The sequence below is a fragment of the Dromiciops gliroides genome, chromosome 1, assembly GCF_019393635.1.
Source record: "Dromiciops gliroides isolate mDroGli1 chromosome 1, mDroGli1.pri, whole genome shotgun sequence".
NCBI lineage: Eukaryota > Metazoa > Chordata > Mammalia > Microbiotheria > Microbiotheriidae > Dromiciops > Dromiciops gliroides.
The window spans coordinates 580,590,537-580,604,349 of NC_057861.1; the positions used below are offsets into that span (position 1 = coordinate 580,590,537).

Below are 13,813 nucleotides of genomic sequence, written 5' to 3' on the forward strand. Positions count from 1 at the left end.
AATATTTCTTTTTTATTTTATCATTTTTTTTTAGTTTTTTTAATCGGGAAAATGTTTTTTTTAAATTTTTTTGTTTACTGGGGGATAGAGACGGCAAAGTTCTTAATAGATTGTCTCTTCTCACTTGCTGCTTTTAAAAAAAAATTATTTAGAATTTTATTTTTTTTCCAAATTATGTCAAAGCAGATTTTAACATCGATTTTAAAAACTTTGTGTTCTAAATTCTCTTCTTCCCTCCCTCCTTCCCCATCCCCCTTAAGAACTCAAGCAATTCGATATAAGTTATACATGTGTAGTCATTATTTCAGCATATGTTAATAAAAGAGAATGAAAAGATGAATTAAGGATATGAGCTAATGAAAGCATATAATGTGTGTCAGTGCTCTGGCAAGTTGTTTTCCCAAATAAAAACATTTTCATCACATCAAGTTCTTTTTTGACTTGATTTAAAAAGGTGACTGCTTATTATTGTTTTTTCTTTCTTTTTTTCTTTTTCTTTTTCTTTTGTGGGGCAATGAGGGTTAAATTACTTGCCCAGGGTCACACAGCTAGTAAGTGTCAAGTGTCTGAGGCCACATTTGAACTCAGGTCCTCCTGAATCCAGGGCTGATGTTTTATCCACTGTGCCACCTAGCTGCCCCTTATTGGTTTTTGTTTTTTTTTCACAAACAAATCAGGTTTTATTAATGGTAACAAAATTTACAACACAAATGGAGTTAATAAAGCCAGGTACAATGAGAAAGGGGATAGAGATCCTTATAATCTAATTCTTCAGGTTAAAAAGGCCCCCAGGTGGGGCAGCTAGGTGGTGCAGTGGATAGAGCACAGGCCCTGGATTCAGGAGCACCTGAGTTCAAATCCGGTCTCAGATACAACACTTACTAGCTGTTTGACCCTGGGCAAGCCACTTAACCCCAATTGCCCCCACAAGAAAAAAAAAGGCCCCCAGGTACCTCAAATAAACTCTACTTCCTCAGCTCCTCAGAACAACTTGGGTCTGGCAAAAACTAACTCAAACCCTAAACTTGTTTCCAGCTTAGCTGTCCTAAGAAACCAGCTGAGCTTCAAAAATACAAACTGACCACCACCTGGAATCTGTAATTCTTTTTTATTTTTAAGTGAAAGAAGTATGTTTCAATCTGCATTCAAGGACCATCAGTTCTTTTTTTTTCTTTTTTTTTTTGAATAGAATTTTATTTTCCAAAATATATGTAAAAACAAATTTTAACATCAGTTTTTTAAAAACAATGTTCCAACTTCTCTTCCTCCTCCATTCCCACCCCCCACCCACTAGAACTCAAGCATTTCAAAATAAGTTATACATGAGTAGTCATGGAAAACATTCCCACATTAGCTAGGTTGTGAGAGAAAACAGTCAAAAAACTCCCAAAACTTCACACTGAAGAATTGTCAAAGAGAAAAATTTTTTTTTTTTCAAAATGTGTTTCCAGGGGCAGCTAGGTGGTGCAGTGGACAGAGCACCGGCCCTGGAACCAGGAGCACCTGAGCTCAAATCCGGCCCCAGACACCCAACACCCACCCGCCGCATGACCCCAGGCAAGCCACCCAACCCCAAATGCCTCACCAAAAAAGAAAAAAAAAAGAAAAGAAAAAAATGTGTTTCCATCTATTTTCAGATACTATCACTTCTTTCTCTGTAGATGGGTTGCCATTTTCATAAGTCCTTCAGGGTTATATTGGACCATTGCCTTGCTGAAAATAACCACATACTTCCCAGCAGATCATCTTACACTATTGCTGTTATTTTGTATACAGTGCATTTCACTCATGTAGGTCTTTCCAGGTTTTTCTAATAGTATCCTGTTCATCATAACCTAAATAAAGTACCTTAAACTTGACAAAGAATTTTCTTCATATTAGCCCAGCAAAGTCATCGTAACTATTTTCCTCCATACTATTCCCCTCCCATGCTATTTACTCTATTTTCTATCTTCTTTTAAACTATTCCTCCTCCAAAGTGTTTTACTTCTGACTGTCCCATCCCCTACTCTGCACTCCCAAGTTTTTCCGAGTCTAAGGTGAGTTTTCTATCTGCAATGTTCCTCTCCATTTTAGTCACCAAATGAAATGTTACTAGAAGGGCAAAGCTTACTCTCAAGATAACCTTTCTGAGTTAAAAGACTCCAGACAAGTCCTCTGATGTTACAAAGACACACACACACACACACACACACACACACACACACTCACTCACTCACTCACTCTCTCTCTCTCTCTCTTTCTCCCTTCCATGTGTGATGCTATCATGAGAGACAATTCAGGTTCTTCCCCATGGCACATACACACATACCCCCCTTGAAGTTTTTGTTTGTTTGTTTTTTTGCGGGGTAATGGGGGTTAAGTGACTTGCCCAGGGTCACACAGCTACAATGTGTCAAGTGTCTGAGGTCGGATTTGAACTCAGGTCCTTCTGAATCCAGGGCCGGTGCTTTATCCAACTGCGCCAACTAGCTGCCCCCTGAAGTTTTTTTAAAAAGACACTCACGTTCTTCGCAGAGGCGTCCCATCCAGCCTTCCAGGCAGGTGCATGCATTGGGCCTTTGGCAAACTCCTCCATTTTGACATGGGAATCTACAGACAGCTGTAAAGGAAATGAGAATGATTATAAATCAATAGCAGTCATCAGAATCACCACGGTTAATTTCCCATTCATAACATGTCCTTGATTCTTGAGTTTCAAATGAGATAAACTGTGTTAATAAAGTTCCAGAAGGAACTTGACTATTTGGAGACTCATTGGCTATTACTATACTGCCCATCTTTACCTCTTGACTGATGAAATCTCAGAACTCGTCAATTAGCTAGTGTACACAACTGGATGCTTTGAGGATACACATGTCGATGTACATATTCAACAATAAAAATTTTTGATGTCAGAGAAGCAGACAATCAAGTCTCAAAGGGACCTTGGAAGGTCATTTAATTTCATCATTTAGTGTTTAAGGGAGGATTCTCAAACATATTTTATTCTTTTTTTTTTTTAAAGGCAATTGGGGTTAAGTGACTTGCCCAGGGTCACACAGCTAGTAAGTGTTAAGTGTCTGAGGCCGGATTTGAACACAGGTATTCCTGACTCCAGGGCCAGTGCTCTATCCACTGCGCCACCTAGATGCCCCAACATATTTTATTCTAAGAAAGACAATTTTATGGCCTCCCATTCTGGCTGTCCAGTTTTGCTTGGATAAGGTGCTGGACCTGCCTCTTTTACATGACTTTGGACAAATTATGTGACCTTTCAGTACTCTAGGTAACTATGAATATAAGCTACAGGATATGTGTTGAACATTAGTACAGCAAATTTATCAGCTGGAGTTCTGCATACCAAAAAAATCAAAAGTTGAGGTCAAACAACCTGGCCACCCTTCAACAAATAAACAATACCTAAATCTCATGTCAAAGTATCTTTCATTTGCTCTGTTTATAACAGAAGTGGAAAATACCCAATTGCCAACACCTACATTACAATTTAGATATAATTAAAGATTTTCTTTTCACCACAGACTTTTCTTCAACCTAAACCATCACTTATTCTTTATGTTTCTGGTCTAGTTAGGGGTTTTTTTTGGGGGGGGGAAGGAGGGAACAGGGGAATATGGAATTAACATTCAACATGACGACAAGTTAGCTTCTATAGGGATTTCTCTACAAAACTAGCTGGTAGTATTGTTTGTAAAGTAGCTTTTTAAATTTTTTTCTCTCTTGCTTATAGCTACAGTTGATCATAAATTTTTATTCTATATGCAAATCTTTGGGGTTTTTTTGTTTGTTTGTTTTGTTTTTTGTTTTTTGCCGGGCAATAAGTGACTTGTCCAGGGTCACACAGCTAGTGTTAAGTGTCTGAGACTGGATTTGAACTCAGGTCCTCCTGAATATGAGGCCAGTGCTTTATCCACTGTACCACCTAGCTGCCCCCTATATGCAAATCTTTGAAAAGAAAAAGAAATGTGACTACAAAATGGGAGGCAGTATAGTATAGGGGGAGGCCTCCTCCATGGCTGAGGAGTAAGGAAGATCCAAGTTGTAGTCCTTGCTCTTTCATTAACTAGATTGTGCATAAATTACCTCAGTGTCCATATCTCTAAAATAAAGATGTTGGAGGACATGATCTCTAAAGCATTTCTTGCATCTCTACTGTTTTACATTTTTATTAATTAGTTGTAATGACCATGAAAATACCAGTAGACAAAGATAGGAAGAGGAGAGAGGTACATAAATTAACAAACATTTGGGGGCAGCTAGGTGGCACAGTAGATAAAGCACTGGCCCTAGATTCCGGAGGACCTGAGTTCAAATGTGGCCTCAGACACTTGGCACTTACTAGCTGTGTGACCCTGGGCAAGTCACTTAACACTCATTGCCCTGCAAAAAAAAAAAAAAAAGAAAAAGAAAGAAAGAAAGAAAGAAAGAAAGAGCCAATGGGATGAATTTATAATTCATCCTTGAAGTAAACTGGAGCCATTGGAAGTACGGTTTTTAAGCAGAGGCCTGTTTTTGCTTCCTTTGCAACTCTCTTTGAATGTCCCTCTCCTTCACTGTGCCCCACCCTCCAAGTCCCCTCTTTCAGTGCTAAGCTACCTGCCTAAGCCTTCCTTCCACCAGTGGTGCAATGTACTTTGAATGTAGCTCTTCCCTGTCTCCTCTGACCTGGCCCCCAGCTCAAAAAGCATCTCTTCTTAGACTAGAGTTGTCAAGCACACAGTCCCTGGTTCTCTAAAGGGCAACTGAACCAGATTAAATTATAATTGGGGGCGGGGCAGCTGGGTGGTACAGTGGATAGAGCACTGGCCCTGGAGTCAGGAGGACCTGAGTTCAAATCCGGCCTCAGACACTTAACACTTACTAGCTGTGTGACCGTGGAAAAGTCACTTAACCCCAATTGCCTCACCCCCCCCCAAAATAAATAAATAAAAATTATAATTGGGAAATATTTAAGAAAGTAAAGAAAAAATAGATAATATCAATCAATATGTGGTTTTCTAAGTCAATCTGACGTCTGCTGGGATCCTGATATCTGGTTTAGTGGCCCCTGTTTCTATTTGACTTTGACATCACTATCTCAGCTGTTACTTGGAAAAGGTCTCATCAGAAGGTGTTAGGGATAGATAATGTCAAAGAGGTAGATGTGTTACATGGGAAATAAATTGGATTTAGATTCAGAAAACTCACTGACAGTAGATAAATGACAATGGACAAATTATTTATTGTCACTAAGCTTCAGTTTACTTATTTGTAAGACTGTGAAAATACTTTGCCCAATTTATAGGAGACAGGCACCAAAATGCAATTTGGGAATTGTAAAGGATAAGGGACTGGAACTATGATTTCATTGGCATGACTGAAAATAACTAAAAATAACCAGGGAATTCCCTGGTGATGAAGTTCCTTCTACTAAAGCAGATCCATGATTCTCTGCAACTTATTATAGAGTGGCCTAGGATATGAGGAGGTCATGACTTCCCTAGTCACATAACCCATCCATTTCAAAGGTAAGACTTGCATTCCAGTCTTAATGGGTTCAAGGTAGGTCCTCTATACAGTATACCCTGCAGCCTTGTTGAGTCATAAAATATCATATAATTTTGAATTTCTGCTATTTTTACTTTTAATGGCTCTTTTTTTTTTAAATGAGCGCTTTACTGGGTGTAAGGTATTTTCCTCACCATCTAGGTGAAGCAGGTAATTCCTTTGTTACCACTGCCAGTGGCCATTGGCATGTTAACAAAGGACACCACCACAGTAATCCAAAGGATTGGTAGAGTTTCAAGCCTCAGTGACATGGTAATGCACACACACAAAAGATGGATTTTTCATCTTAAAACAGGCTTATTCTGATTCTATGGTTCATTATTACTAGTGTCATTTTTTTCTTTTTAAATTACTATCTTACAAGTCCAAACTCTCATACTCAGATAAAATACATGAACAGTGAATTCATTATGTACAAATGGACCTCATGGTATTGTTCCAGTAAGAGTGCCTTTTAAAACGCCAATAGCAAAATCCCCTTGTAACATTAACTTGGCAACAGCTGTAATTGGCATGATATATTGTGTGATAACTATAGTAGTGAATAGATTAATGATGAGCTTAGCATTTTCTTACTTATGTGTTGAACAGGCTTACTCTGTTTCCCTGTCATACTCAACATTTTTGTCAACAACTGTAACTTCCTGGAGCTTATTGGCTTTTAGATTTATAAATGAATAGAAAGAATATATTATGTACTTCCAAAATTGATGGGCTTAGTTATTAGAGTACATGTCAGAATAAAGATTAAAAATTATTTCAGAAGGCTTAAATATATATTAGACTGAAACCAGCAGTATGATGCAGTTAAAAATATCAACTGAGCAATGACATGAAAGGGGATTTCTAAGTTGGCAGCAGTTTGTACGAAAAATATGTTGTTGTTTATTGTTTTTAAGTCATCCACACAATTGATACGAGCCAAAATTATAATCCAACTGTTAAAGATGTTAACACAAACTTAGGCTGCAGAAATAGAGCAGTGTACAGATCATAATTCTTCTGTTCTCTGATGGATTAATTCACATCTATAATATTATATTCACTTTTAGAGAAATATTGATAAACTATAGGTTTTTCAGAAGAGAACATCTAGGGACAATAAGGTATTTAGAAATCATACCATATGAAGTATGATTGATGGACCTGAGTGTGTTTATGTTGGAGAACTAATAGAAGATGAGATAGGTTTTTAAAGATTTGAAGGGCTGTCCTTGTATTAGGGACATTGTCAGAGGCCGAAGTGATTAAGTCCTCCTGTCCACTTTCCCCATTATTTAGTAGCAAATGCTTTAAAAATTGGTGGTTTGGGGGTTAGCCAATGGCCATAACAGAGAACTGAAGGACAGCACATATCTGGAACCAGAGCCAGTGAAAGATACTTGAATCACAAATTGCTAGGCCATGAACAGCAAAGCTACCAGCATGGCTGCTGGTCTTTCCATCTTCCCACACCACCACCACCAACACTCTTCACCCCTGAATAATGTCCTTATTCAGCATTTAGAGTTCCTAAATACTATACCGATTGGTAGCCCTGTCCACATGGAACACAGTAGCAAATGATTCTCCTAGTTTTCCCCTTATGCTAATTTCTGAGTTTAGAGGCATGAGGAAGGAAGGAAAGAAAGAAGGAACGAAACAAGCCTTTATGAAGTGCCTACTATGCATAAGTCACCAAACTAAGTACTTTACAAATATTATTTCATTTGAGCCTCACAATAACTCTGGAAGGTAGTTCTATTATTATCCTGAGGCACACAGAAGTATAATGTTTGCCCAGGATCAAGTAGCCAACAAGTGTCAGAGGCTAGATCTGAACTCAGATTTTCCTGACACCAGGCCCAGTGCTCTATTTCTGTGCCAGCTAGGTGCCTTTGTAAAAGTAGGCTTTGTTTAGCATTCATAAGTACAATTTTCTATACTGAAACACCTTGGATTTGTAAAGGATAAATAAAAGAAGATGTAGAAGACATCTTTTGTTGCTCTATATGGTTAAATTCTATCCAATGGATAGAAATTATATAATGAAAGATTTCAGTTCAACATGAGCCAGTTTTCTGGCAACTACAGAATAACTTGCCTAATAATATACTGAGTTTCCTGTTGCTAGAAGTATTAAAAAAGAAGTCAAATGAACCAAATGCTTGTCCTGTGTAGGAAGGTAGGATAGATGACCTATAAGGTCCCATCCAAATTACATAGATTTTTATATTAATGTAACATCGAGTACTGGAGAAATTAAAAGTGTGTGTGTGTGTGTGTGTGTGTGTGTTATTTAAGAAGGCATGCATTACTTTGTTTTGAACACTGAGAGAGGGATATGGAAAAATAAAATATTTGTCCATGGACTTTTAATAAGCTGGCTTGTTAAATCAGATAACATCTACTAAGAAGAGTATTTGTCGTGTGCTGCCAGCCCTATTGATCCTATTTTTAAAAAATTTAATAAACATTTTTAAAGTTTTGAGTTCCAAATTCTATTCTTCCTTTCCTCTCTCCCTCCCCTTCTCCCTCGCTGAGGCGGTAAGCAATCAGATATAGGCTATACATGTGCAATTTTATAAAAAAGATTACCATATTCATCATTTTGTACATGTGAGTCCTTTTCCCATTTTTATGATCTCTTTGGGATATAGACCTAGTAGTGGTATTGCTGGGTCAAAGAGTATGCACAATCCCATAGCCCATTGGGCAGAGTTCCGAATTACTCTCCTGAATGGTTGGATCAGTTCACAACTCCACCAACAATGCATTAGTGTTCCAATTTTTCCAGAGCTTCTCCAACATTTATTATTTTCCTTTTTTGACATATTAGCCAATCTGATAGGTATGAGGTGGTACCTCAGAGTTGTTTTAATTTGCATTTCTCTAATCAATAGTGATTTAGAGCATTTTTTCATATGGCAATAAATAGCTTTGATTTCTTCATCTGAAAACTGCCTGTTCATATCCTTTGACCATTTCTCAATTGGGGAATGACATACATTCTTATAAATTTGATTTATTTCCCTATATATTTTAGAAATGAGTCCTTTATCAGAAACATTGGCTGTAAAAATTGCTTCCCAGCTTTCTGCTTCCCTTCTAATTTTGGCTGCATTGCTTCTATTTGTACAAACCCTTTTTAATTTAATGTAATCAAAATCATCCATTTTGCATTTTGTAATATTTAATATCTCTTGCTTGGTTATAAATTGTTCTCCTCTCCATAGATTTGAGAAGTAAACTATGCCTTTCCTAATTTACCTATGGTATCACCCTTTAAATCATGTGCCCATTTTGATCTTATTTTAGTATACAGTGTAAGACATAGTTTCTGCCATACTATCTTCCAGTTTTCCCAGCAGTTTTTGTCAAATACTGAGTTCCTATCCCAGAAGGTAGAGTCTTTGGGTTTATCAAACAGTAGATTACTATAGTCATTTACTACTGTGTCTCCTGTGCCTAACCTATTCTATTTATCTACCACTTTATTTATTAGCCAGTACCAAATAGTTTTGATGACTGCCGCTTTATAGTATAGCTTCAGATTTGGTACAGCTAGCCCACCTTCCTGTGCATTGTTTTCATTAGTTCTTTCATATTCATCATTTTATATATATATAAGAAAACTTGAATAAAATTTAAAAAATGAAAGAAAGTGAAAAATAGCATGCTTCAGTCTCTGTTCAATCAATATCAGTTCTTTCTTTGGAAGTAGATAGTATGCTTCATCATTAATACATCTTGGATCATTGTATTGCTGAGAATAGTTAAGTCATTCACAGTTCTTTATCCTATAATATTTTTGTCACTATGCACAACATTCTCCTGGTTCTGCTCACTTCACTATACTTAAGTTCATATAAGACTTTCCAGGTCTTTTTGAGATCATCCTACTTGTCATTTCTTATAACACAATAATATTCCATTACTATCATATACCACAATTTCTCTTTTTGGGGGTGTCTTTGGGATATAAACCAAGTAATGGTATTGCTGGATCAAAGGGTATGCACAGTTCTATATACCTTTGGGCATAGTTCCAAATTTGTTCTCCAGAATAGTTGGATCAGTTCACAACTCCACCCCAGTTTTCCCACATCCCCTCCAACATCCAATATTTTCCTTTTTTGTTGTATTAGCCACTCTGATAGATGTGAAGTGGTACCTCAGAGTTGTTTTAATTTGCATTTCTCAGATCAATAGTGATTTAGAGCATTTTTTCATATGACTCTAGCTTTGATTTACTTGTCTGAAAACTGCCTGTTCATATCCTTTCACCATTTATCAATCGGAGAATGACTTGTATTTTTATAAATTTGACTCAGTTCTCTATATATTTGAGAAATGAGGCTTTTATCAAATACACTTGTTTCAAAATTCTTTCCCAGTTTTCTGTTTTCCTTATAATTTTGGTTGTATTGGTTTTGATTATCTAAAATTTAAAAACTTTTGCACAATCAAAATTATTTATTTTACGTTTTGTAATGCTCTATATCTTCTTTGGTCCTAAATTCTTCCTCTGTCCATAAAGCTGACAGATAAGCTATTTCATCCTCTCTTAATTTGTTTATGGGATCCATTTTGACCTTATTTTAGTATATGGTGTGAGATGTTGGTCTATACCTAATTTCTGCCATACTGCTTTCTAGTTTTCCCAGAAGTTTTTTGCCAAATAATGAGGTTTTGTTCTAAAAGCTTGGATCTTTGGGCTTATCATATACTAGATTACTACATTTACTATAGTGTAATTTGTACCTATTCTATTCCACTAATCCACCATTCTACTTCTTAGCCAGTATCAGATTTTGATAATTACCACTTTATAATACAGTTTGAGATGTGGTACTGCTAGACCACCTTCTTTTGCATTTTTTCCATTGATTCTCTTGATATTCTTGAGCTTTTGTTTTTCCAGATGAATTTTCTGATTCTTTTTTTTTGGCTCTACAAATTTTTTTTTGATATTTTGATTGGTATGGCACTTAATAGATTAATTTATTAATAAATTACCCATGAATGATTAGTATTTTTCCAGTTGTTTAGATATGAATTTATTTGTGTGAAAAGTGTTTTGTAGTTATGTTCATGTAATTCCTGGGCTTGTCTTGACAGGTAGACTCTGAAGTATTTTATATGGGCCACAGTTTTTATTTAATTTAATTTAATTTATTTTATTTTTGCCAGGCAATGAGGTTTAAAATAAATGAATATATTTTAATTCCATAATGTCTACTTTAATGAGGGATAAATGTTTAATAACTGCACCTTGGAAAAATGTACACATGACATTTTTTGGGGGGGGCAATGAGGGTTAAGTGACTTGCCTAGGGTCACACAGCTAGTAAGTGTCAAGTGTCTGAGCCTGGATTTGAACTCAGGTCCTCCTGAACCCAGGACAAGTGCTTTATCCACTGAGCCACCTAGCTGCCCCCCACAGTTATTTTGTTGTTGGGTTTTTTTTTTTTTGTGAGGCAATTGGGGTTAAGTGACTTGCCCAGGGTCACACAGCTAGTAAGTGTCTGAGGCTGGATTTGAACTCAGGTCTTCCTGACTCCAGGGCCGGTGCTCTATCCACTGCACCACCCAGCTGACCCCCCCCCCCAGTTATTTTAAATGGAATTTCTCTTTCTATCTGTTGTTGCTGGACTTTATGGGTAATATATAGAAATGCTGATGATTTATGTGGGTTAATTTTGTATCTTGCAACTTTGCTAATGTTAATAATTTCAAGTAGTTTTAAGTTGATTCTCTAGGATTTTTTAACATCATATCATCTACAAAGAGTGATAGTTTTGTTTCCTCATTGCCTATTCTAATTCCTTTAATTTCCTTTTTTTTTTCAATTATTGCTATGGCCAGCCCTATTGATTCTAAAAGAACATACATCAAAGAAGAAAACTGTTGTTGCTTTTATCAAATAAATCAGAGGCTCTGAAAGGTATAACTACATCACTCTTTCAACCCCCCTCCCCACTCCATTGTCTTCTCATCATTGCTCTTGCATCAAAAGTCATCCTTTCATTCAAAACATTTTCATTGGGGGAAGCTAGGTGGCACAGTGGATAAAGTGCCAGCCCTAGATTCAGGAGGACCTGAGTTCAAATCTGGCGTCAGACACTTGACACTTACTAGCTGTGTGACCCTGGGCAAGTCACTTAACCCTCATTGCTCCACCAAAAACAAAAACAAAAAACATTTCCATCCTTTTCAGAAGGGAAGAGTGATCATAATAATGCAATGGCTCCTTTGAAAATAATCCAATTTACCACAACTCAAAAGCTTTTATGGAGTACCTGTGATACACTGGGCATCATGTGAGCTGTTGGGGATGCAAAGACAAAAACATGAAAGTTCCTGCATCAAGGAGTTTACATTCTACTGAACTGATCCATTTCTCACCCGAGACAAGGAAGGACAGAAAGTGGAGCACAAGAAACTAATAGGGTAGAGCAGCAGATGGTAAGGCTGGGTAGGAAGTTGTCAGGGTTCTCAGATGCTATTCATAAGTCACATATACTTCTAGTCTTGTTGGTCCCATGGAAAGAACTTTGAAACTCTTAATGATGGGAGTGGGGAGAAAGGCGAAATCTCCTTGTTCTTTATCTCAGTTTGAATAAATTTTTTTTTTAAAAGAAAATTCTGGAGATTACTATGTGCTAGTCACTATGCTAAGCACTTTACAATTATTACTTCAGTTAATCCTCACAACAACCCAGGCGGGAAGAAACTAAGGAAGACAGGTTATATGACTTGTGCAAGGTTACATAGCTATTAAATGCCTAAGGCCAAATTTAAACTCAAGTCATTGTGCTACCTAGCTGCCCCCAAGAAGACAAAGATTCAAGTTAAAGCACTACTATGCAGTACTATAAACTTTCCAGGTAGCTATTAAGAAAAGGGAAAAATCAGAGAAAGAACAATTATTACATTTGATACCACAGAGAGTTCAAGTACCCCTTATAAATTTATTCCCCTTCAAATCCCACAGACATTTTAAAAGTTGTCCTTCCATATCCCAAGAATTCAGAAACCTGTGCTTCAGTAAAGCAAAATTTACTTCCAAAATGAAAAACTCTCTGGCAGATTTCCGGACTGGCATCATAACTCTTTTCTCAGTGGGTAAATGTGGAAGAGAGCTAAGGACAGAGAAGAACCCATAATTTGTAAAGGAGAAAGCCTTCACAGACATTTTATTTCATTAAAAAAACAAAACAAAACACCTTATCCAGTGTTTTTAGCCACATTCTAAACCTCCCTGGAAAATCATAGATTATACATAATTTACAGACTACAGAAAACCAAAAAACTTAAGTGCTGATGAACCCTGAGTTTTCTCAATTCCATCAGCCTTGGTTTGGGAAAAAGCCAATCTGATATCTAGGTATTGCTATTGCTATTCCTTGTGAAAGGAAGAAAGAACATGGAATTTATCTATATTTCACTGTGGTTCTGTTATAAAACAGAAATAATTCCTTCTTTGGGGTGAACTCATTGTACTTTATCACAGACATAGAAAAAAGTACCTTGAGTCTTTTTTTCATACTTCAGCATACTTAGGATATATGATGTGTAGATATAAAAGGGTCTTACATGTAATCATGACCTGATTATTTGTTCTACTTATATATCAATAGGTACAATTTGGAGGATGAAACAGTAGCTGCCCAACAGTGGCAGGTACTTAACCAGTCCATGTTCTTTTCCTGGGCATCAGTTTCTGGTTTAGCCAATGTTTCCTACTGTATGACCAAAAAGTTCAATGTCAACTTATGGCCAGTCCTTGAAAACTTTCTAATCTTTAAAGCCCAAGAGATTCCTTTCCAAACTGAAAATCTTTAAGCTTTTGTAGCCATTTTGACTCTCCTAATACACAATTGTGGAGAATCAAAGCTATTAGCTCAATTTTTACCAGAGTTTCACTTTGACATAGGTCTCTCTGACTCTCTAAGCAAGTCTTAGCTCCAGGCATTCCATATTAAGTGGACATGCATTAAGCTTGAACTTGTTAGCAAACACATCGGGCAATCATACAGCCATTTAAAATGACCATTTTCCAATATACAAATTTCATGTAATTAGTAACCATGACAACTTTAATGATGACTACACATGCCACTCCACTTTATAGTTATGAGGTTTCCTTCCCAGAATACATTTGGCATGGATCCAGGGACACCAAGTTGTGATTCTATGGTAGGTCTCGGCTAAGCATCCTCTTCTTTCTTTCTCTTTTCTTTCAGGCTGTGTAGGCAGATGCCGGAAAGATGTTTAGCTGACT

General features: G+C 36.9%; 1 protein-coding gene across 1 annotated transcript in view; it reads right to left on the reverse strand.

The window, feature by feature from the left end:
- SVEP1 (sushi, von Willebrand factor type A, EGF and pentraxin domain containing 1) overlaps positions 1 to 13,813 on the reverse strand; it is a 340,439-nt gene that overhangs the window by 19,754 nt on the left and 306,872 nt on the right. The window contains exon 45 of the mRNA XM_043978458.1: positions 2,507 to 2,602. Coding sequence (XP_043834393.1) covers positions 2,507 to 2,602 — 96 coding nt within the window. The remainder of the gene's footprint in view (positions 1 to 2,506; positions 2,603 to 13,813) is intronic.